Source organism: Ambystoma mexicanum, chromosome 1p (genome assembly GCF_040938575.1).
Source record: "Ambystoma mexicanum isolate Mex_15411 chromosome 1p, UKY_AmexF1_1, whole genome shotgun sequence".
Lineage (NCBI taxonomy): Eukaryota > Metazoa > Chordata > Amphibia > Caudata > Ambystomatidae > Ambystoma > Ambystoma mexicanum.
The window spans coordinates 1,235,748,268-1,235,774,106 of NC_090921.1; the positions used below are offsets into that span (position 1 = coordinate 1,235,748,268).

Here is a 25,839-nt window from a genome sequence, read left to right on the forward strand (position 1 = left end):
CATCAACATCTCACACATCAACACCCACACTTCACCTCCAAAGCACACATGCAACCGCATACTCATCAATGCTCACTCCCAGAACTACATCGAGCAGACACTTCTGACCTCATTATTACTTACAACCTAGATATACTCTTTATAATATATACACATTTCACTCCCGTCCCCACACACGTCATGAATGTTTTTATCCATGGAAAGTGACAGTCTCCAAGGACTGCAAAGTGAAGAATGACTGAGGGCCCAGTATTATTTGCAAGACCTCCTGTACATGCACCATCCAGTAGCACACCAGACCTGCATCCATGGAACTGCTCACATGCCTCTTCCATCACCCACACTCAAAAACTGCCCCAACACATTCTCAATGAAATCACAAATCTCATAACAATAGCATCCATCAATGACACAACTGATATTGGGACTATCGAACTGCTCGACACCATGAACATCAAGCACCACTTCATAGAATCAATCTGCAAAAAAACAGGCAATACACTGAACTTGTTATCCACCAACTAACCAGCCATTGTATGCCTTCTCCTCAGATGTTAGGACTAGATATACCATGCAGCCACACCCATAATGCTGCACCAGACATCTTTCCACCAACAGGGCCAACACAAGCCAACCAAGAGACCCCAAAGCTCCTTCAAGAACCTCTGCATTATTGCATTCGAAGAAAATATCAACGTTTGAACTCCATGTCTGACCCATTAAAGAATGGCAACAACCTGCTTAGCCCATTCAATTACAACCTAATGGAAAGCACCACAAACAAACATAAGCAATCCACACCTTTGTACACACAGGTGTCTTGTCATAGTCTTCTCTGAGTTAGAGCTTGTTCATTTTTTTTTGGAAACGCCTGCCATCTTGGGACATCGGCCGGTGTCTGCGGACATCGCGGTAAAAACATATTAAAAAACACAACATTGCACTTGTCAAACTTATCAAATAATCTCTGGAGATGTGAGGGGTGATGAGGATGGGATGGAATATGGCTGCAAGAAGAAAAAAAAATAGGTGTTTTTTACCGCGAAAGTCCGCGAACAGTTCGGATTTTCGCGAACAGTCCTGAAAAGTTCACGAACACCTCAGCATCACAGGGTTGGTGAAATGCAGTTCTTGGATGGCTTATAACTTTGGCGCCACTTAATGGAACTGCATGTATATTCCTGGGCTGATTCTGAGTGAGTATGCAAAGTTTGGTGGGATTCTGTCATGAGGGGGCAAAATTAGAGGCGGGTCCCAAAATAATGTAAAGGCTTATAAATGAGGTGCCATTTGACGAATCCTCACTTAATTTGGGAAACTGATGATACCTTTAGATAGGAATGTTTGTCCGAAGTTTGGTAGGATTTTGTGAAGAGGGGGCAAAATTAGAGGGGGCGTCCCAAAATAATGTAAAGGCTTATAAATGAGGTGCCATTTGTTAAATCTACACTTCATTTGGCAAACTGATAATAGATCAACATATACATGTTTTTGTGAAGTTTGGTTGGATTCTGTCGAGAGGGAGCAAAATTAGAGTGGGGGTCCCAAAATATTGTAAAGGCTTATACATGTGGTGCCATTTGACAAATCTACACAAAGGTTTGCAAAAAGATTATAGATCTAGATTCAGATGTTTTTCTTAAAGGCTGAATAGATTTTGTCAAGTGTGGGCTAGGTTATATGACAATTGTATGTGCGTACATTTGACACTTTTGAAAAAATAAAACATGGGTGGATTTCCAGCAAACTTGCGTAAGGAGCATTGGCAAGGACCTATAAGCATGGTTTTACAAATGTGCCAGTGTTTTATTATTTGACAAGTGTCATAATGTAGCTACAAAAAATAGCAGTATACCTTTAGTGACTGAGGGGTAGCCTGTGGCCTTGGGCAGTGGCCAGATTGTCCGGGTCATGGAATAAGGTCATGATCCAGACAATCTGGCTACTGGCCATGACCACAAGGGATAAAATATAGGATTAAAGTGGCCATGTCCACCTGGGTCTGGCTTTGTGATAATGTTATTCGAAATTAGGATAGATTTGAAAGGGAAGAAAAATGTGCTGGTGGTAATATGGTCATAGGGTTCTCTTTTTGCCTTCTGCAGGCTGCTATGGAAAGCGAAGAGGGGCCCTCACCTTCCTTTTCCATGGTGGCCATCCTGGAAAAGGATTTTCCTTCCTACACCTGGGCGCCGCAGGTGTCCCGGTGTTGGAAGAAAAATCCTATTTTTAGCACCCCGGGTTCCCGCTTTGGGAACCTAGGGTGCTAATGGCCTTCATCCCCCATTTCAGGGGCTGGAAATACGGGATAATGGTCCAGAGAACTCGTCCCTGGAACAGAGGATGAATGCCACAATATTCCCATGAGCATAGCACAAAATGCAAATGGAAATGTTGGAAAATCTTATTTAGTCTATGTACTTTACTGAGAAATATAAAGAAGATGGAGTCTATACATTTGTTTCTTTTTTAGTTCTATTTTTTAACTGTGAAAGGTGGTTCCTAAAGCAATATGTTGTTTGTTGTTTTTGGATGTATTTTTTTTGGCAGGAGAGCTGAGAACGAAAGGTGGGGAGGGAAATAAGGGAAGAGCAACCAAACACTAATATGGAGGGGTAGGTGGACAAGGGAAAATGTTGCGTGTGTGTTATTTCTTAGGGGGCACTGTTTCTCATGCTCCTTGATTACAGCAGTGGTGGTGGCTCTTGGGGAAGAGGGATGGCATTAGGAATGGCATTAGCTGTTGCCAGTTTAAGATAAATAGCAGTTTTGCTAAAAGTATGTACTGTGTACTAGCTTGTTAATGGATAATGAGTAGGAATAGGTGTTGGAGCTGTGCAAGGGAAATTTTGAAGTTGGAAGTTCCTAGATCAGTAGAAAATGCAGTTCCAAACTGTCCGGCAAGCAGAGATCTTATCGTGAAATGTGGACGGGTTCTCAGACACGTCATCATGCCGCGCGCCACCGTATGGTCATGTGGCACTGTCCGGAAGGTCCGCTATGAAGTCAAATGTTCGTAGATGTCTACGGATGCAAAACTAGTTTAAATAGTTTCAAGAAGTGTATAGAAGTGTTAAAAATGATTGCAGATGAAATCAAAGAGTTTTAATGGGAAACTTTGGAAATTGGACACAAATATTTCTATATTGGGTAAGTATGATATTATGAGAGCATGAGGTGAAGGGGATTCTGTACTGGGTGTACAGGTAAGCAAAATAATCTATACATGTGTGTATGTGCACATGTGAGAGTCTGTGTCTGCAAGTGTGCATATGAATGAAGGAGTCTATGTTGTTAATGTGCAAGTATGAATGAGAGAGAGTATGTTGTATGGGTGCACATGTGGATGGGGGAGTGTATGTTGTCTGGTTCAGGGGTGAAAATTAGTATATGAATGCTGTATGGGTGCGCAAATGAATGTGTATGAATGCATGTGCTTGCGTGTGGTCAGGGAGAAGGCATCTGATTTGAGGTGTTACATTTGTGCAGCGGAAGGCAGTCTGGCATGTTTTCTTATTGGTGCATCACCTTTTTTACATACAGGCATCAAGGGTAAAGCAAACTTCATGGGTGTTTTTATGCATCTTGTCTTGCCTGCGATGGGGCAGCCAGTCTGGATATATTTTGTTATTGCTGCATGACACATTTTATACTAGCACCAAGGGTAAAGAAAACATGATAAGTGATATTACTTTGCTAGACTAGCCAGCATTTGTGCAGCCAATCTCTATGTATTTTCTTAATGCAGCATGGCATTTTTTACTGGCATCAAGGGGAAAGCCAGAATGAAGAATGTTCTTATGTGGCCATTCTGGCATACATTCCTGCAACCAGGATGTTTTCTTACTCTAACATAGCATTTTTTACTGGCATCAAAGTCAGCATGATGAGTGTTCTTAGGTGGCCACACTGGCCTGCATTAGTGCAAAAAGTCTGTACATATTTCTTACTATCTGTGCCATGCCATTTCTTTACTCGGCATCATTGACAAAACCAGCATAATGAGTGTTCTTACGCATACATTGGTGCAGCCAGTGTGGACATGTTTCTTGGTGTGGCATGACATTATTTACTGGCATCAAAGGTAAAGCAAACATGATTGGTGATCTTATGTGGCAATCCTGCCATGCATTGGTGCACACAGTCTGGGCTTGTTTTCTTACTGTGGCATGGCATTATTCCATGGCATAGCCAACAGCTGGGTATTCTTGTGTGGTAGCACTGGGATATATTGGTGGAGGAAAATGCTCATGTACTCTGTTGATGACTTGCATCTATTGGATTTTTTCATGTGTTAACCTACAAAATCAATTGCAAACTGTGTGTTTTTTTTTTACCAAATGTTTCTCTGAAAGTGTACTGTAAAAAGTACCACTTAAACGTATTATTTAAAACAAGTTCTTGGGGGGACAACTCCTTGAACCCACCTTGCTTTTTCCCGGCTGCTCCACTACATTCATGAGGAATATGGATATTGAGTTAAATAATTCACAAGCTGCCACCTGTGGACCATCATGATGATAAACCTATATAAGGAACTTTTACTTGGGCTCTCCTTGCTATTCTCCTGACAGTCATCTTTTTTACGGTTATTTTTCATTAATATGTTTGGGTGCCAAACGCTAACCTTTTTGCCAAACCTGGCGGATGGAAAGGCACCTGCTCACTGAACTCGGAGTATGCCGGTTCAGTAACAACGGTGCCGGTAGCTTACCGGCACCGTTGTTACCACGACCGGCACACTCCTAATGAGGCCCATTATATTTTCAGCAATAATAGTCATGCTGATCAAAGAGCTGTGTTTTTAAAGTCGACTTGCTCGGATCGTATATTTCCTAATGTAGCAGGTTTTTGAAGCTGCTACTGTGTAGACATTGGTTTGAGGATTTCTTTAAATGAAGAAGGGACTAAACACCTGGATTTCCTGGTGGGGGGTGTGATGCTGGAAATGCATCGGAGGGGCTAGGCCTCCATATCCTTGTCCTTTACTTTTTTGTATCGTGTGTTGTGTTGTTTTTTCCGTGCAGGAGTTCATGTGGGACTCCTGGCGGTGCAGCTCTCTTTTGGTTTGGTGTACAGACCCATGGGATACCCTTATGGCATCCATGGGTGGGGGTGCAACCCTGTCGCCCTAGTGTATGTTTTAGGGCACCTGTCTGTGGCCCACAGAGCAGGGTATGGGCTGGTGGCAGCTCCATGCTGAATTTGACAGGTGCTCTGAGTTTCCTCCATTTTGGGATGCCCAGGCCTGGCCATTGGAATCAGTTGATTCCTGATAGGAAACAAGATGGCCCTGGCGACCTCTTGCTTTCTGTTACCTTGTTTTCCCAAAGTCCTGGGAAGCCCTGACTCTGTCCCTTCCCCCTGACTGGCTGTTGGGTGGAAGTTCAATATATGGTGTTGTTGTGAAGTCCAGGCCAGACTGGATGGAGCCTTCCCAGAGACTGTATGTTGTGGGTACGCCCTGTGGGTGGGACCTGGGTGAATGGAGTGTGTGACCAATATGCACTTCTTGTTGTGGATGTCTAGTTTCTGGTGTTTGACACAATTGGGGTCATTACGACCCTGGCGTTAAGGGTTTAACGGCGCCGTAAAAGGTGTCGGCGCCGTTAAACCCTTAACGCCTGATTACGAGGTCCCTTTGCGGCTCCCGACCTTATCTGCTGGTCTGGACCAGCCGTTAAAGTAGGGACCCGCAAAGGGACTTCCGAGGTAATTACGGTACCCCAATTTGCGGTACCGTAATTACCGCCTACCCCAGTCCCATTGAGCCCTATGGGGCAAAAATGGCAATGGGGAAGAGCCAATGGTAAATGGGGAATTACCACCCCGCCAACCTTGGAATGGGGCGGTATTTCCCCATTTACCATTGGCGGACTCGTTACAATACCGGCAGCAACCATGGTGCTTATAGCGCCATTGGTTACCACCGGTGTTGTAATGAGGGCCAATGACTGAGACAGGCCTGCCCAAAACTGGTATGAATGCAGTGTGGAGTGTTGAATGGCTGGGTACTTGTCCCAATACACATAACTTGTTTTGAGTGTCTGGAGAGAAGGGAATGTCCTGAATGCACTATGCACCTGATTGGCTGCCTGCCTGCATGACTGTCCTTCTGACCGATTGGTTGCCTGAGTATGACCCAGCAGAATGAATGGGAGATCAACTAGTATATCTGCTAGAATTCGTGTTCAGAAGCTGAAGAGAAACTGGAGTTGAAACTGAAGCTTAAACTTGAAGCCCTGCTGGAAGAGAAGTCTTGCTGCTGCTCTACTTCGTTGATCTGAAAGCTGTTGTGCCTCCAAGGACTGACCCAGAGAGGACCTGGTTAGGCGCCCTCTTCCGGAGCTACCAGGGATCAGCGTGCACTGCTAATCTTTGCCAGCGCTCCCAGGTAGATAGACCTATGAAAGGCTGCCGACCGGAGATGAGAACCGCCGCGGAATCACAAGGAGAAGCGCCCGGACACTGTTGTCCATCACCGTCGATGAGCGCCGTCGCCGACCGGAGCCGCCGTGTTCCCTTTGTCTAAGTAACATTTGATCCAAGCATGCTCTCGTCTGCACTGTCAACCGCTTTGTCCCGCCGGAGAAAGTCGAGGCCACTGACGCGCCGAGGAGCATCCGCCGATGGGTTTCTTGCAACCTGAAGACCACAGAGTTGCCGACGACCCAATGCCCTTGCTGTGCCAACGTTGCTCAACCACTTTGCGGTCCTGAACTATCATCACCGAGGTGCCGCGCACGCCTCTTCATTGCAGGATGCCAACGCTCCGTCGTCGACGAGCACCGCTTGGAACGAAGCTGCCACCTCACCGTCGTCGTTCAACCCTTTTCCTCATAGGATCTCAACAATCTGTGGCTCCTGCCTTAAAGGGAGCCGCTCAAGAAGGATCCGTCGATGACCCAACGACGAACTCTGCTATTCCAGGTACATTGGGGTGGTAGAACTATTGTAGAAGAAAATAAGACTCTTGTGAACAATATATGGACTGGGCTTGTATGATATATCTTTATTTACAGGTTGCCCAGGTGGGGGGATCTCCATACAGAATTGTGCCTAGGTGGTAGGGGCCAGTATTCTGACAATTGTTCTAACCAACTGCTTTCCTCCTATGTCTATTTTTGGTTACCTTTATTAAGTGATTTGTGTGACATTTAACCAGAGTACAGTTGATGCACTTTAATGAGATCTAATAATAATTGTGGTACCACTTAGAACTGTATATATTTGCCAGTTTAGATTTACTGAGCACAAAGTGAGTTATTGTGATTGTGTACATAACCTTGAACTTAATTATATAAAGACTGTGTTTTAACTAATACAGGGTGTTGATTCCTTTGTGGGGGTTTGGGGACTACACTGTACTTAAGAACCAGCCTGCATCACCTCCTGAGAAGCTAGGCCTTGATTGCTCAACCAGCGCTACCCTATAGAGAATCTTGGCTGGGGTCCTCTGTGCCTCTCCTTTGTCATATAGAGAGCAGGAGTACAGACACCCCCCTCCAGTCTTTACAGGGGGTGTGTTGGTGTCTGCAACTAGGCAACCACAACTACAACTTCATTGTCTCTGAAGATACCAACAGGGGCACCCTTAATCTTACAACCAGCCTATAGCCTACACCCACTAAAGGAGCCTAGCACACATCTCCTACTTCCTACTGTGACTCAGAAGTCACGCAACTACAGAACTGTTACCGGCCATTTACCACACCAGACACATTGACTTGCCACAGAGAGACGCATCACCAACACAACTCCACGAGGACTGCACGTATAACAAGAGCCATAACCAGGAGCCACAGAAGACGACCAAATCTGCCAAAAAAGGAGCAAGGCCACCGGGAGAAGGAAGCGGATGCTGCAACTGCTGTGGATAAAATGAATACACAAACCACACACCACTACCAAGAAGCCGTTCTCGCTTACACTGACTTTATCATCAAATGCGAACCCCCACACTCTGCATTGTGCCATACCTAAGTAAAAGCAACTTGACCGTTGAGGCATGATGGAGACCTCAGAGCCCAGAAATGCAGCCAGACCACAAAAAGAGCCTGCAGGACAACATGCAATAGAATCAAGTAACACAGAGAAACAGGAAAGACAACCAACAGTGTGTGATATCATGAACATGGAGTGCCCAATGGTCATTAATAATAACAAACATCAGCCCATAAGTAAGAAGAACTGCAAAAATGACATCAGCAACCAGGACTCTAGAATATGCCTCCTGGACATGCTAGATGAAGACTCCTGCACCATCCCACAACAAATGACCACAGTATTCCACAAAGGACCATCCACCCAGTAATACTGGCTCAGCTGATAACACCACAATCACATGTATAGACCAATAACTCAAACCACAATAACACCCAAACGAATGGAACCAGCACAACAGGACAATGAGACACATATTGAAATTCCAAATCAGCACTAGAAAATAACAAAAGAGCAAAATTACAAACTCATAGTTAATCTCAAAGTAATGAGCATACATCTGCAATCTCCTTCAAGAGTGACGCTGACTACTCTCTTTAATGAAGCCCTTGATGACTTATGGCTATTCGACATTAATACCCGGCGGCGACATTCCACAGGATACACTTAACGTGGATTGGCTCGTTTCCGAGCTATACCATGGTGTAATCCCATGGACGCACTAACATGCATCGCGCACCGGGTACTCCATCCTTTTTTTTCCTGGTGACCATGGAAAGGGAGAAAGGACCACACATAGTCCCTTGCCCCTTTGCCAGGGTGGCCAGTTTCCTCCCATTCATTAGTACGGAGCAACTTAGCCCTAAATGGCACCCTGTTGCTCTGTACTGATGAAGCAGTATGCTCGTTCTAGTGTTCCTAGAACTAACGCGTACTGCGATGAAACCTTTTCAAACGGCAAAAGAAATGCTGCTTGAAAAGATTGTGTCAGCCATTAGTGTTCCGTGGCTGCAAACTCATGAAAACTAGTTTCCAGAGCCTGCAGACCCTAGAATACTAATGGCAATAAGCCACTCAATGGCGGGCCAATACCGCCTGCGATTTTGCTCCCGGGGCCCATAGTTACAGGCCTGAGCGTAGCAAGGGCATTAACTTGGGCGGTATTGGCCCGCCGCCTCAAGGCTTATTGCCACAGTATTATATGGAACCAGCCCGTCCAACTTCAATATTGTCATGGCAAACAGAAGAGACAAAAAGAGAGGTAGAAATGGTCCTCATTCAGAAGGACCATGCCATACCAAAGGTCCTTAGATCAATTACAATGACAATTTACGAATCTCTTGACGTTCCTTCTAAGGTATTTGGAGTGGTTTTATAGAGTGCTCAGTCACCAACAGGCATCATAGTGTTCACTGATTAAAAGAAGAATAAGTTAAAGAACGAGAGCAAAAGAAACATGCATTAGCCAGGGGAAATTCATGTTTTTAAGGTATGACAAAATGACAAAAGGTTGACAGGATTACAGCCCGATTATAGGATGCTGTTCCACGCTGAAGGGGGCCAGAACAGAAAGCCTAGAACTACCAAGTCTGCTGAAAAATAGAGTGAAGAATTTGCAAAGGGTTGTAGCTTCGAGGAAAATAGATCACAAGCCGTAAAAGACCAACTAGACCGGACAAAGGATGTTAAACTTTATCCTGAACAGGGTGGACTGGAGAGGTTTAGAAAGGGTGTGAAAGGCAGCTCCCATAGCCAGTCTTGACACTGAGATATGAATTATTGAAGACAATGAATCAAATAGTTAGGGAGAAACAGATAAAGCAAGTTGCCATAGTCCAGACGAGCTGACACAAGAGAAGTTACTGTAAGAGTTCAAAGCTCAGAAGGAAGATCAGGTAGGATTTATTTTAGATTTTCACACCAAAAGCAACTAGTTATATGACTAAACTGTGGCTTAGTGAAAAGTCCTGGTCAAACCAAAAACAAAGATTCCTGAGGAAGGTATTTGGTAGGGCAGTGGTCCCAACTAAGATGGTCAGAGATGGGAGCCCCAAAGCACTGCTCCATAACCATTACCTCCCTCTTCTCTAAATTAGGTTTAACTCAGTTGCTATCTATCTAAGCATCCATGGCCCTCAGACAGTAAGCACAATTGTGCTATGAAACACTCACATCCAGCTCCAGATAAACTGGTATCTGGGTACTATCAATACAGGATTAAAACAGAGACTGTGGTTATGGATAAGATTAGCTAAAGGTCAGAGATAGGTCTTATGTAGTAAGGGGGAACAAGCCGAGCCCTGAGCAACTCCACTTTTAAGCAGGCTAGGGAATGATAGAGAAGGGGCCACAGCTTCCGGCTGAGTTTGATCCCCAAGAAAGGAGCCAAACATATACAACACAGAGATGCCTATGCCTATGGCTTTGAGCCATAGGAAAAGAATAGAATGGGTTGATGGTATCAAATGCTGCTCAGTGATAAAATCAGAACGGATACACTGCCAACATGATGGCAAACGTGAAGGTGATCACAAGCTAATACCAACATCCATTCCATTCCCCTAAGGGCCGATAGCCCGAATGAAAAGGAGTCAAGGCATCAGTGGAGTCTAAATAATGTCAAGGCCTAGTTGTAACTGCGATTTCTATATTTTACCAAAACACAGGAATATGGGCAGAATATTGGCCAAAATCCAAATCATACCAGTGGGATTATTTTAACAAAAGTAAAGGTGCTGCTGTCTTGCGTTCCATAGGAACCACTCCCAATAAAAAATACACATTTAATTAATTCATTTAAACAAGGTGTTAATTAACTATCAGATGTTTGAGTAATTTCACTGGTATGGGGCCAGAGATTGTGCCAGATTAAATTAGGGTAGTATGGAAACCGTATCAATTTCTAAAAGCACTGTGAAAGATTCACAGAGAGAACGGGAAGGCAATGGGACAACACCAGGAGAACAAAGGGACTGATGGACTTTATGAGGGACAATCGCTTCACATATTTATTTTTTATTTTAGAAGCAGTAAAAGAAGATATATGATCAACCAGTTTCTGAGAAGGCATTGGAGCCCTAGAGGGGACGGTATACAAAGAGAGTTCTTTGTGGTGTTCATCCCCCCTTCCAACCCCTGGTAACCAAGGGTGCTAAAAAGCAAATCACTAATATATTTTATATATATATATATATATATATATATATATATATATATATATATATATATATAAATATTATATATTCAATGAAAATACGTTGTTAAAGGGACGTTATGGTTAAGTTGCACTAATAAAATACCTATGAAATTCAATGAAAAATGTTTGCTAAAGGGCCATTATGGTTAAGTTGCACTAATAAAAATCTATGAAATTCAATGAAAAAAACGTTGTTACAAGTAAGACCGAAAAACCTCCGAAATTTGCCAGTTATGGTAAGCTAAGCAAAAATGAAGGTAAAGGTGGGCACTACGATGTAACTCATACGTTGAACATTGAAAGTTGTTCAATCTAGTAAAGCTTTCGCCTGGGGCTACCAGTTATAAAGAGGTCCTGTTGCATAAGGACCAAAAAATCATGGAACAAAGAGATAGAGTGAAAATGCTCTATCAAGAACTGGTGCTCGCAGTTGGTCCTAAAGAGGGCTGAACATTCGGAAGATAATGTATCAAATAGTTTGTCCACAACTTATATAATAATAATAAATTATCGCCGTCAATTATGAGGATTTATAGAAATGTTTATTCGCATCCCTTTTTCGTAGCTCTTTTTGAATATTATTCTGTCATATTCAATGAGGCTGCACCAAATCTGGTTAGGATCATATGTACAGATGCCAATGCATTTCGGTTACAAAAACCTTCATCAGGGCGGTACATTGATTCAGTGATCTATCTACATTAACCAACATTTCAGTAATTGTCGGCCATTGCATAACAACAACATTTCAGATGAACACATTTAAACACATACCCAATCCAAGGGTTCCACAACGGAAAGAACATGAAAAGAAAAAAGCAGAAAAAGCTCTATGTCAATAACTGAGTATCTGTATATACCACAAATTAACAAAACCTTGTTTATAAAACATTTCCCATACCTTATGTTTCAAATCATTCTTAAATGTTTCTCCATATGCGTGAGAAGCAACAAGTAGAAGTGCGGGCTCCTGTAAAACCCACAGGGAAACTAATTAATAACAAGAAACGTTAATTGAAGCCGTAAGAGCGGGGAAAATGGAGTCAACCTTACCTGTCAGAGACGCTGTGTCAGTGCATTCAGCTGCATTCGCACGAGCGCGCGCGCGAATGACTGTTTCTGTATTTGAATGTTTCCATGGTGACCCAACGGCGTCGTGTAGATGCACGTACGCCTTGGGTCCCACCTTTGTGGCGTCACAGAAGGCGGGACAATCACCATGGGAGCAGGGAAGCTTTGCAAACCAGTGCATAGACAATGCGTGCGCTATCTCCAATGAGAAAAAGCGACTGTAGCGCTGGCACAAAATCTTACATATCTCGTAGAAAGGTTAAATGGCAATCAGGCAAACAGAATGTCATATCAAGCATAGAACTCCAAGAACGTCATGAGAACAAAGTATGTAGTTACAAGTAGAATTTGCAAAAATACCCAGAGATTTACCAACAGTTGCAGTTTTAAGGTATGTGTTAGTTGGCCTAAGGTGGGGCATGTTCATAATGCATTTTTATGTCCACAAATGGTGAACTGTTCTATAAAGGTGTCCATCTTAAAAAGCTTGGTGATCTAAAACAAGGAGACACGCTTAGAATACAGGGGTATCCCAGACGGCAAAACAGCAAGGTTCAACCCTAGAAACAGACGAAAAAAGTAAAAAGTAAAAAATTGCAGAATTACAAATAGCACATATAGTTTATCTCTTCATTGATACCCTTCGGCGCCAGAGTGCCCAGTCGATCAATCCAGTACGTTTCTCGTTGGTCAAGTCGCTTTTGTAGATTTTCATATTTGTTGTTTCTTTGTACCTCCTCCAGGATCACAAATTCTATCTGTGCCAAACTATGTCGTTTCTCGCACCAATATCTTGCTACTGCTGAGGTAACTGTTCGGTTCCTGATGCATGATCTATGTTCGTTCCAGCGAATTTTCGCTGTGCGTTGTGTTTGACCTACATAGAAAAATACACATGGGCATTTGATACCGTAAAGGATGTTTTGAGTGTCACAAGTCGCATAGTCTCTTAGTTTGATTTTTTCTCCAGAGTGCGGATGACTGATGATTGGTCCTTTTATAATATAGTTGCAATTACTGCAATTGAGGCAAGGAAATGTTCCAATGCGGTCTGTGAATTTCTTCTTGCGTGGAGGTTTAGTGTTCACTAGTTTGTCTTTCAGGTTTTGATTACGTTGATACGCAAAAGTAGGAAATTCCTTAAACAGGTGTTCTATTCTTTGATCACACGTTATTGTGTTCCAGTTCTTTTTAATTATGGTTTTGATCCACCTGCTTTGTCTGGAAAATTTGGATTCAAAAACTGAAGGAGGTGTGGATTTCTTCTTTACTTGAGGTTTCAACAAATCTTTTCTGTCTTGTGTGGCTGTACGGATGGTGGCTGCCTCTATTTCAGCCGTAGAGTAGCCTCTCTCCAAAAACTTGTCTCCCATGTCTTTCACTGCTTTTTCATAACTAGAAGGGTCACTGACTATCCTTTTTACCCTTACCATCTGACTATAGGGAAGATTTTTGATTAGGCTCGGTTGGTGAAAATTGAGTCTTTGCAAAAGGTTATTGCGATCAGTACTCTTTCTGAAAATAGTTGTTTGGTACTCATGGTCTGTGATCCTTATTTCCACATCCAAAAATGTATCTTTCAAAAGCACACTTTCGGGACCAAGCCGCCGCTCCTGCCGCAAATTTGGTGAAAATCCATCCAGCGGTTTGGGATGTAGGTGTGAGCAAAGTTTTTTTCCATTATGTCTATGGAAAAAAAAAGATTTTGGGACCCCCCCTATAACTTTGCCCCCACTGGATGAAATCTCACTAAACTTGCCAAAAAAATTCCAAGCGAAAAGTTTGGTGAGGATTCGTCCAGGGGGAGCAAAGTTATAAGTGCTCTTCCTATGGGTTTAGCAACTTAGCCATAACTACACGGCCTCTACGGCAGGCCGTGTAATATATATATTATTGTATTTTCACAATGGGGTGTTACTTGGCATGCCATTGCAGCCATTTGGCAATAACTGTCAGCATCTGACTTGTGACCTTGTAATGTACATGGGCTGGGTACATTCTGTTGTAACATGGATAAGCACCATTCGCAAGAAACACTACTGCTATCTAGCATACATGGTGCTAATGCTAAACGTGTAGAGAGCAACTGGAAGAGCAGGTCTGACTTGTCCCTTTGCCGTGTTACAGCGTCTTGGTCTAATCTGCTCCAAGCGGGGTGTCAGAGGAGCTGAGTGCAGAGGTAGGCCTCATGAAAAGGCAAAATGGAGGATCTGAGGCCTAAATGTATGAGAGAGCATAATGTAGCATAACATAGCACAACATAGCATAGAATCACATAGCATAGCATAAAAATCCTGCTACATCAATGTTTAGGTATGTTTCCGTACTCAGCCGATACAATTCATCAGTGGTAGGTTGCCCTCTGCTGTCCAAATGGCAAAGTGCACCTCTGTGTGCCCTTCCACTTCAACAGCTATTATTTTAACAAACAGAATGAGCACGGCACTTCGCAGTCACCTTCACGTTCCACTATCGCAAATATTCAAAATAATTTCATGTTACTTCTTCCCCACCCCCACTTTTATTCACACAGGGCACAGCGGCTCTAGTGACAATGAACAGTTAATTACTGGCTAAATGTTGCAGTATCTAAGGAGTGAAACGCTGCAGGACGAATGCCTACTCCCGATCTAAAATTGAAAGTAGGTGTTGTAATTATGCTACTACGCAATCTTATACCATCACAGGGACTCTGCAATGGAACAAGGCTAACAATGATGTGTCTCCAAAGACACATCATAGAGGCCTGTGTAATCAGTGGAACTTAGATAGTGTTCTTTTACTGCACATATGTCTCACTACATTTGATACAAATATGCCTTTCAAATTCAAAAGAACACAGTTACTTATACGTTTAGCCTTTTCAATGACCATTAATAAGCCACAGGGACCTATGCCCCTTTCCTGGAAGCAATCGCTGATAATTCCGATATTTAAGAAGTGGAAGAAGTGACAGTATGTATTACCAACCGACACTGACTTTTAAGATCTGCTAGAACGGCGTATGTTATGCTGGGAACGGCTTTTTTAATTATACATGCACTATTACAGATTTGTCTGATTTGTTAATTTTCTAATAATGATATGTTGTTTGATATGTATTTGTTCTATGCACTTATTTTTGGGCATTTTTACTAACACCCATCACTACTGTTTATAGATCGTGCCTGGTTACACGATCAGGATAAAACATTTCTTTACATTTAGATATCTATAGGATTAAACTTTGATTTGATTAAATGACATCAGAGTCTGTAATAGTGCATTCATAGTTAAGTTGTGCATTTGTGTCTTAATGTTCATGTTGTAAATAACACAGTGCAATTTGGGGGTCTAGCTGGTTCCTATCTTTGTGTCCTTCTTTAGTTGTTGATCCCCACCTCTGTAAGACCGCCCCCCCATCAGCACATATTTTGTGGAGGATCCGTAGTGTAATAATCGACAATTCCTGACAGACAACAGTGAAGTCACAGGATAAGATCATGGGACAAGTTCCCATCTCACTCTGGAGTCCCTGGAATGTTGGTCCAGGGATCCCACATTAACATCCTGTGAATCCTCTGGGTCCAACATCCACTAGCTATGGGAGGCACCCGGCCACTTTGAACACCTTCCTGTCATAAACCAGAGTCAAACAGGAAACCATGTCACAAACTCTGTGTCACATGGCCCTCCCATCTTCCCCTTAACACAAAACGGTGTAAAAAAGTTCTATGTAAAATAATCACGGTAAAAATGCAGTGGTTTCACCCAGTAAAAGTGTACCCATTATACCATTTAAGAGGAGCAGGGGTTGCGTGGGGTGTCCCTCGCTCCTCATTAATGGTATAATGGGTCCGGGGGCTTGTGGGGGTGTCCCTCGCTTCCATTACATGGATTGCAGGGGCAAAACCACAGCCTTTTTGCTGCGTTTTTTTTTGCGTACATAGAACCCACAAAACTATAAGCCATAAGCGTATAAATATATATCAATCTATATCTTGACATGACACAACCAGGAGATCGCAGACACAAGAACTGAACATTCTTTGAACTAGCTTTCACTAGAAATGGACCTGATTTAATATGCACATTGAGTAAAGTTGACAAGAAAAAGTGGATATATTTCCCAGGATAATTTTTTCTGAGATGTTGAATAATATCAGAAGAGTAAATTTATTGTCGACATTGGAACTTTATCGTCGACATTGGAACTATCAAATACATACCACCAGATATCCTGGATGGAAAAGTGTACTGTTTTTTATGACCCCCTCTGGGCTATTCATTTATTGTAAAATGCCCTTTATGGTTGCCTCCACAGTGGCTTTCCAAAGGATGATGACCTATTTGCTGAATAACATAAAAGGCCATAATCTATGAAGAAATATTAATATATGTCCAGGGCAGGAAAGAACAAGAGTCTTAACATGGTCCTTGGAATAATCTTTGCAAAGGGAATAAACATTTAGGCTAGCAAGTGCAAATTCAGGGCCTCCAAGGTTGAAAACGTAAGGTATATGACTAATGGAATGGAGTAAAGATCAAAGGGAGCTCGCATGCATGACATGGAGGATGCCCCAATCCACAATAATAAGCATTTAGTCCTCATGGAACTCTACAGTGTATTTTTAAGAAATTCTGCAAAACTAACACATCCTTAGAATTCCAAAACAAGAAAGGAGCTAGGTTTGAATGCAACGACAAGTGTTTGAAGGCTTCAGGGAAGAATAACGCAGTATTTGATGACCGCACAATTTGGGGGGATTAAGATAAGCTTAATAGTGACAATAACTGTGGACGTTAGCATCAACAGGCTTTGGACAGAATTATCCCAAAGAGTAGGTACAGAGAATAGGATCATCTTCTTCACCTTCAAAGCTTTGACTGAGGCGGTAACAGGATACTCCTTCACTGAAAAGAAAATTCTGGTATGGATTTAGGGAAGAGAGTATTTCTGAAAATACATATGGGGAACAAAGGTCACCATCCGCACAGACAACACACCACTGGTCCAAGTGCTAATGTTGAAGTAAATGTCAAGGGCTACTCCAATATCACATGCCTGGTTTCAAGGCTGCAGGAATGTGATTATAAAAGGGAGTAGGTTCCAGGGTTGCAGAATTGAGTTATAGAACTGTTATCTCGCATATCTCTAGCTACACTTGGGGGTTTGGGAGAAGGGGAAGAATATGAAGAAGGGAGGATTGCGGGGAGCGGTGGGGCGGGCTCAAGAAATGACTGGGCTGAAGCAATAGAGCAGAATCCTCAATTGGGACAATTGGGCCCACATGGATGATAAAATGGGAAAGTTTTGTGAGGTGAATCAGGAGCTTTCCACGAAAGGTGACATATCTTTGAGAGTACATACGCGTGTCCCCGGAGACAGTGCAAGAGAGGGTAGTTTGCATGTGCATCAGGGATATCATGGCATCATGGGAAGCAGGTGCAATGTGTGCAGGAAATACTGGCGGCCTGGCAAAAACGTGTATATCTTATGTATAGCGAGGGGGTGTTGACCGGGCACCCATATCATATTCGTAAGCAGCCATTTTGTCCCATGCATGTCACAGGTGGAAAATGGTTGTGCCTGGGCATTCGCATTGTAGGTAGACCATACAATAGGTTAAGCAACAGAAAGACATTTTAACTGGTCATTGGCAATTATTTCTCCAATATGGTAGACAGTGTGACAGGTAGGGGAACCAATTACATTCCCGAAAGGCGTGTTCAGGTGAAGAGCTACCCAAAAGAACTACGAAGTGAAAACCGTGCCCAGTTTAGTTGTGCAAAGGTCACCAAGTACGCTAGAAGCAAGGGGGCAGACGTTCCCTTTGCTGTATCATCCTGAAGGGAAGAACTAGTTGAAAGATTCAACTGGACAGTGGCAGGAGCCATAGAAAAAGCCATCATTAATGAGATAGATTGTCAGAATTCAGTAGGTGCGATGGTGTGGAGTGTATGAGCAGCACCCAATATTGTGTCGCTGGTATCCCCTTTTCAGCTCATCAGAAGACATACATTATCAGTTAAATCCAGCATGAGGGAATGCCAGCTTGGGGGTAAAGTGCTGCCACGAGAAGAAGTTAGGTATATTAGGAGCAATATGAAAGGCCTTTCGACACTTGCTCCAAGTATCCCATTCAGATTTGGGTCAGAGTCAGAGTAAGATGAGAAGGTGCCGGGAAGAGGACTTTAAAGATGTCGGAGCCCTTAATCGTGTTAGGGATGCATCCCAATGTGCCACAGGGAGAGAATGGCACACTTTGGTTACTCCGCCGTGTGGTAATGTGTATTAAGAGTGATAAGTGTGATAACGAGGTTGTGGATATTTACACATAGAAAGATAAGTACATTGCACCCCTATGCGGCATGGGACAGTGCATGGAATGCCAGGGAAAAGCACGAGCACCAAGGAAGCAGTAAGATGCACCATGCAGGTGAGGCAACTGCCCTAAAACTAAACACTATCAGCTGAATGAATGTTAAGTTGTAAGTCATCAGTAGAGAGACTGGAGGAACATGGATAAGGAATAATACCTGGAGGGTGGGGTTTGTGCAGCATGGAGGGGATGATGTCATTTCAAGGGAATTGTTATGTTATGTGTTTATATATGTTACATGCCTGCTGGCGTACCAGCCAGAGTGTGAGAGGGTTAGAGCTGTCAGGGTCCTCTACAGTCTGGATTTTCAGGGGCGATGGGATTCCTTGGGGGCGATTGCCTCATTTGGAGTTGTCTCTTAAGGCAGCAGGCTACTTGGGTTTGTAATACACCTGCTCTTAACACCACGGTTGCTTACATTACCTCCATCCTATAAACAGAAATGTGGTTATCCGGAATATTTTGTTATCTGGCACCCTTGATTTGCCCAAGCGTGCCGGACAAAGCTTTTACTGCAGCACGCTGGGACATTTCTGCAGAGTGTAATGCTTCATTCCACCCTGTGCTGTTTCAAAATCAGCCAAGATCCCTTTGCCTCGCCACATGCTGCCACATGCTGCCATACCACCAGTTGATGCAGGGCCGGCATCCACTTCAGTCTGCTTTACCTTGATGCACTGTGCAGTGATGCTGCGATATGCCACACAACCCACACTCGCCCACTTGCAGGCATTGGTATCCCAAAGCCGGCCCGCACCTCAAGACCCAACAACACCCACCCTGGTCCCTCTGCACCCATCATGCTGTGTGTCACGGGAAAGGTGATCTTTAGCATCACAGCACAATAGAATGCAAGATAAGTTCAAGTTAAGACTGTGGCAAGATCTGCAAGGATCGCTGAGGCTCACTTCATCGTGACGATACCTGATAACACGAACAATCCCATACTCCTGCTCAGGTCATGGAGCAATTACAATGGTATGTCATGCTGCACACTCAGGGCTCTGCCATGCTATGCCATGCTATGCTGCAAAGAAATGAGCAACGTCCAGAGGCGGTGATTGGCAGGATGTCAGCTACACATGCTACACTATGAAAGGTATGCAACTCAAATCTGTAGCTGGCATCAAACACTCAACCTCCTGTTCAAACCGACTCCCATGAATTTTGCAGTAGCAGCCTGCATGGGCCTTCTTGTCATCTCACAGCATCCGTCACCCAAATCAAAACCTCCATATATGTCCCAACTCTATCACATGCTCTTTCCACCTCACAGTACCCCAATGGATCGGAGGCTTGCTGAACAACACCCCGAGAAAAACCCTAATGCATACAGCACACAAGGCGACGCACACCCACTCACAGGAACAGCAACACCTGGTCTGTCTCCACAGCTGGTCAAATAGTCATCTCTGTTCTGCTCTCTCTGCTCCCACTAATTCACCTGTATGTCCTCCTTTTTGACTTTCATGGCCCAAAGCACCATGTAGACATGCAAATGGCAAAAGCCAAACTCTAGCAAGACCCAGGATTATAATATAACAGTCAGTTCTCACATGATTTTAATTGAGAGTGTATAGTTTAAATAGTTACATATTTTAAGTAGTTAAATAATTTGGTGAGTGTTAACTAATTTTCAAATTATACATATGTAATTTCAAAACTCCCACTAATGCTAGAAACGTGTATTCAAAAACTCCATATTCACATTCAAGTGCACTCATACTTGCATTAAAAACCCTCAACACTGCCTAAAAATTACATCAAACTAACTAAATAAACCCATTCTCAGGGGGGACACTGATGCACCAATAAACATGTTGGTGCCCCTGCCAAAACAAGGAGCAAAGCCTGTCCTATGGTACTCTCATAGGCGCAAGAGCAGATAAGATTTAGATCATTGGCAGAAAAAACAATTCCCACCGGAGGCCCAAAGGGGTCACCACTGCTAGCATGAGACCAACAGCACTCCTTAGGCTTTGTAGTTTGTATGAGTGTGATACATACATTCTCGGGACCTTATTTACCCCCGCCACATTTGGCACTTTCACATAAAGGCTTTATAAATTCTGGTACATGCCTTTTTCAAACTACTACAAGTCCCTATTAAGGATTTAAATTTAGAGTGAAACACAGATTCGACTTATCTGGTTTGAGGCAATCAGAGTTTTATTAATGAGCTTGACTCGTGGGCATGTCATAAAATACGTGAGTCCTTTGGTCTGTTTCCATGGGACAGATGCTTACATTTTCCTCTTTCCAACAGGTTGGAGAGGATGACACCCATTCCTGGGCTCTGAGATGAAGATGAACAACTGCAAACACATGGATCAGGACATTGAAAACCGAGTGAACAAAATGCACAAGCAGGTCTGGGATGGCCCCGTGGTTCCCACAAACAGGACCTTGGTAATGGCAGAGCCAGAAAACCGACGCCGACAGCGGTACGTCGAAAAAGATGGAAAGTGCAACGTCCATCATGGTAACGTCAGGGAAACATACCGGTACTTTACTGACATTTTTACTACGCTGGTGGACCTCAAGTGGAGATTTAACCTATTGGTCTTCACCATGGTCTACACCACAACTTGGATTTTCTTTGGCTTCATTTGGTGGTTAATTGCTTACATTCGTGGGGATTTGGAACACACTGATGATAACACCTGGACACCTTGTGTTGACAAACTGAATGGCTTTGTCTCTGCATTTTTGTTCTCCATTGAGACGGAAACTACAATTGGTTATGGTTACCGCGTAATCACGGACAAGTGTCCAGAGGGGATTGTGTTGCTCCTTGTTCAGGCAATCCTGGGCTCCATTGTCAATGCCTTCATGGTGGGATGCATGTTTGTCAAGATCTCCCAGCCCAAAAAACGGGCAGAGACCCTCATGTTCTCTAATATGGCAGTCATCTCAGTCAGAGATGGGAAGCTGTGCTTGATGTTCAGGGTGGGAGATTTGAGAAATTCCCATATTGTGGAGGCTTCAATCCGAGCCAAGCTCATTAAATCCAAGCAGACTAAGGAGGGGGAGTTCATCCCGCTTAACCAGACTGATATCAATGTCGGGTTTGACACAGGGGATGACCGACTTTTCCTGGTCTCTCCCCTGATCATCTGCCATGAGTTCAATGTGCAGAGCCCGTTCTGGGAAATCTCAAAGGATCAACTTGGAAAGGAGGAATTTGAAATTGTGGTGATCCTGGAAGGAATGGTGGAGGCCACAGGTAAGGCAATGTTCATACTTTTTAAAAACTTGCATGTAATTTATGACATTCAGTGTAAACTGCAAAGAGCACATTGAATTGCTGGAGCCCTATAGGCTGCCAAATACTGCCATAGAAGACAGCCTAACAACATACAAACATATGGAGCCAGAATGCTTTATTTTGCTTTGGTGAAAGCTAGGGTGCTGTTACAGAGAGTGTAAAATGGTGAATGCAATAAAGGCAAAGGAAGGAGATCCAAATTGCAAATTATACTTGTCTAGAATAGTTGTCTTTGGCTTGGACAGTCCTCTCCAACTTTATGTACTCTATTTGCTTTCTTCTTTGGGAACTGTGCACCAATTTCCTTCCCAACTGTTGAAGCACTAGTCAACATTTCTCCAAAAGGATAGCGTTCTTCCTCTACTACTTTCAACTTGATTCCTCCCAAATGTTTACCTTCCAGCAGCCCGCCAGAACCCTTGTGCTCCTTATCCAATCATACCTTCCACCTCTCCCAGAATAAAGAAGATTCCACCCACCTATCGCACCCTTAGAACTCGTTTTGAGATTCTTTACTCTCTAAGTCCAACCAGATATTCACCTTCTTTCTGGCCAGTCATATCAGTTCTCTCTTTTTGTCAAATTTGGAAATTGATGAATCGTCATTCCAACTTTTTTTTTTCATTTAAACGTTTATTGAAAATAGCATTCATTGCTTTTACGCAGCATGTGGGGATTCCCCACCCAATGCCCAGCATCGTGTAGCTGCCAGGGAGACTCTTTAGGTGACCAGCTGTGTGCTGTCAATCTGCCATTAAGACTGACCCAAAAGTTTCAGTTTCCTTCAGGAAACCTACAGTTACAAGCACATCACGTTCTGCAATTCATTGACTTGAGGTCTAAATATTAAAAACCTTGTATGGTTTGTCCACACATTTTGAAAAGTCACTCTAAAGTCAATTGGATTCCAACCAAAAGATGCTGCTTTTCACAATCCAGTTGATTTATGTATGTAGGGTTTATGTAAAATGCTGCATGCTTTATTTGTATTGTAATGTAAAGTGGTCATATATAGCACCCTTCTGACAATAATAATGGTCTCAGTGTACATGACTGTAAAATACAAGGAGGGCATGGTGTGTTCGCCGGATACTGGGGTGGCATATGCAGAAACCATTGTTGTTAGTGGCTGTTACCAACCATGCAGTTTTGCCATATGGGCAGCTCCCGGATTGTGGAGTGCAAAAAGGTACAGCATGGTTGTTGATAGAAGATGGATAGGGTCTGAATCTGTTAAGTACAATAGACCTGGAGGTCATGTGCAGGAGTGTGTGCGGTGCAGTGAAGAGTTAAATTGAAGGATGAAAAGGCTGGCTCGGGGTGAGGATGTTGTCACTTCCTGGCTTTTGGTTGTAGATTGCACTGAGATTAAGGTGCAGATCAGTGTCACACAGCAGAGGATCCATGCATTATATTGGTTTCTCATAGATGGTAATGCCAAGAATTTTGAAAATTGCTTATTGTGAATTAGCCAAGGTTTCTGGTGCACAGTTTGTAGTCGGTTGCTTTTATTTTTCATTTCTTTCCAAATGTTTGGTTGCAAAGGCAAGTCTTGAGCTGTTTCCTAAATGAGAAGTGGTTCATTCCAGGTGGAGAGGTTTGGGTAGGGTGTTGCACAGTTTTGTGGCCAGAACTGAAAACAAGGATCCCCCTTGCCATTTCTTGTTGAAGTTAGGTGCTAGTACTAATGCAGCATTGCTGGACCTAAGTGTTCTCAAGGCAGTGTAGTGTTAAAACATACTTCTTGAAGTATAAACGATTGGCGATGCACAAGGTTTTGAACAGAACTCTTTTTTATGATGGGTAGCCAGTGGAGAACACAAAATGCTGGCAGAATATGTTCAAATCACTTCATTCTGAGAAGTGGTCTTACCGCTGCATTTTGAACTCTTTGAAATTTCCACATTAGGTATTCTGGGAGTCCGGGATAGAGGCTGTTTGCCTATTCTAGTTTTGATAGTAGTAGAGAAATGATGGCCATATTCCTGTGGATGAATGTAAAGTAAGGTAAGTTGCAGTGTAGCATGCGCATCTGGGAGAAACAGCTTCTGGCGATGGCTCCGACCTGTGGATCAAGAGTGATTTTGTTTTCAATTGTCATTCCAAGATTCCTTACAATGGTTGATGGGAATGTGCAAGGGACCATGTCGTCAGGCTAAGGGATTGTGGTGGTTAGAAAATGCAGGATTACAGAGCATTATTCTATTTTGCTAGGGTTGAGTTGTAGTCTGTTTGCTGTCATCCATGCGTCCACCTGTGCAAGGCAGTTTTTAATGTCTGGGGCATTTGGTGATGGGTGGTTCACAAATTTGTAGATTTTCTGTGTGTCATCCAAATAGTTGTAGCAGGAGATACTAGACTTATTGATCATGTCTAGTAGGGATGTCATATAGATGTTGAAAAGTAGAGGGGAGAGTGTGGATCCTTGAGGTAGACCACAGCTAAATCGGCAAGGCTAGGAACTGTAGGGGCCCAAGATAGTGCTTTCTGTTCTACACATGAGGAAAGGGATGACCCAGTGTAGATCTATGTCTTTAATACCAATATCTTCCAGCCTTTTTAGGAGGATCTCGTGACTGGTGGTGTCATCATCATAAAAATGTATTCGAATTGCACCTCAACAATTCATTAAAGCACATAAACCATTAGATACATAGTACAATAAAAACCGACAAAAATGAATACATTATCCATCAAGTTAAAACACAGGCATATAACCCATGGTTCATCATAGCATAGATCTGAGCTATAGAGCCTTTCTTATGTAGGCATTTAGGGAAGAATTTACCCACAATTCGTTACTTGAAACCACATGGTTTCAGGTCTAGAGGCATTTCCTCATATTAATGTGCTTTCGGATTGGAATCAGGTAGTAAGCACGTAAAATAGCATATTTTGGGCATTATAACATGAAATGCAAACTCATTTCAGCCTTGTCACTACAGAAAGGTCAACTACTATTTTAGGAACATGCATGGTTGTTCCAGGTGGCAAACCATGTATCAAGTGGCAACAAATTAAAACGGAGCCTAGTCAAAGACCAACATTCATAAATGTGTATTGTAGAAATAAGACATGGTTGAATACCAGTAGTCGAAATGCCTTGAAACGTTATGTATTTTTAATTAACGAGCCAGTCAATCTTGCCAAAGTTGATACCTAATTCTATGTATAATTTAAAGCCTGCAGAACAGTTTGGCAGGCCTAAAATTGGTTTTCCACCACTTGTTGTTCATGTGGCTCTTCAGAGACACAAGCCTCTGTGCCATATATTCCAACAGCCTTGGGGCGTGCCGCTCAGATTCCCATGATAATCGGCACAGGTTGCAGCCTAGAAACTGTAGCAAACTAACTGAGGGCCTCTGTGCTTTGAGCCATCTTACTGGCAGCGATGTGCAAGTGCATAAGACCCCTAGGATTTTAACCAAAATGTACCCCCAAATAGGTAAAATGGTCTTTCTCTTAGATCTTTTCATCTGCCCTAGTGGTATAAATGAAGTGCCTTTTAAGGCGATTGCTAGCTGAAACATTGGGATAGTACAATTACTGTGCTGCGTTTTCTGTGACCCCTGAAAACATTGATTTGTATTTATTTCAACCGCCTTTTTTACCCGATATATATGTGGGGGGATGGGTATAGTATATAATGGATGAAAGGGGGGCTAATGGGAGTCTCCCCGTGCATATATATTGGGTGAAAAGGGGGGCGAAATAAAAAAGGATTGACAAATCTGAAAAATGGATGACAACTCATTTGGCTGCATTGAATTTTAAATCCAGGGAGGTGATAAAGTTCACATATATAGTGATAAGTTATTGGAGCGAACACGGTGTCCTTGCAATAAGAGCCACGTCATCAGGATATGCCATGGCAGGTATTGTTTTACAGCCAAAAAAGGGATGCCCACTTGGTCATCAAGCAATACGCTTTCAAGATTAATACTATATATTTATTTATTTAATTTATGAAGTATGTAGGAAGAACAACAGGAGTGCCA

At 43.0% G+C, this 25,839-nt stretch overlaps 1 protein-coding gene across 1 annotated transcript in view; it reads left to right on the forward strand.

Moving 5' to 3' along the window:
- LOC138452344 (G protein-activated inward rectifier potassium channel 4-like) overlaps positions 1-25,839 on the forward strand; it is an 855,022-nt gene that overhangs the window by 709,741 nt on the left and 119,442 nt on the right. Inside the window, exon 4 of the mRNA XM_069604965.1 lies at positions 20,840-21,799. Coding sequence (XP_069461066.1) covers positions 20,875-21,799 — 925 coding nt within the window. The 5' untranslated portion in view covers positions 20,840-20,874. The remainder of the gene's footprint in view (positions 1-20,839; positions 21,800-25,839) is intronic.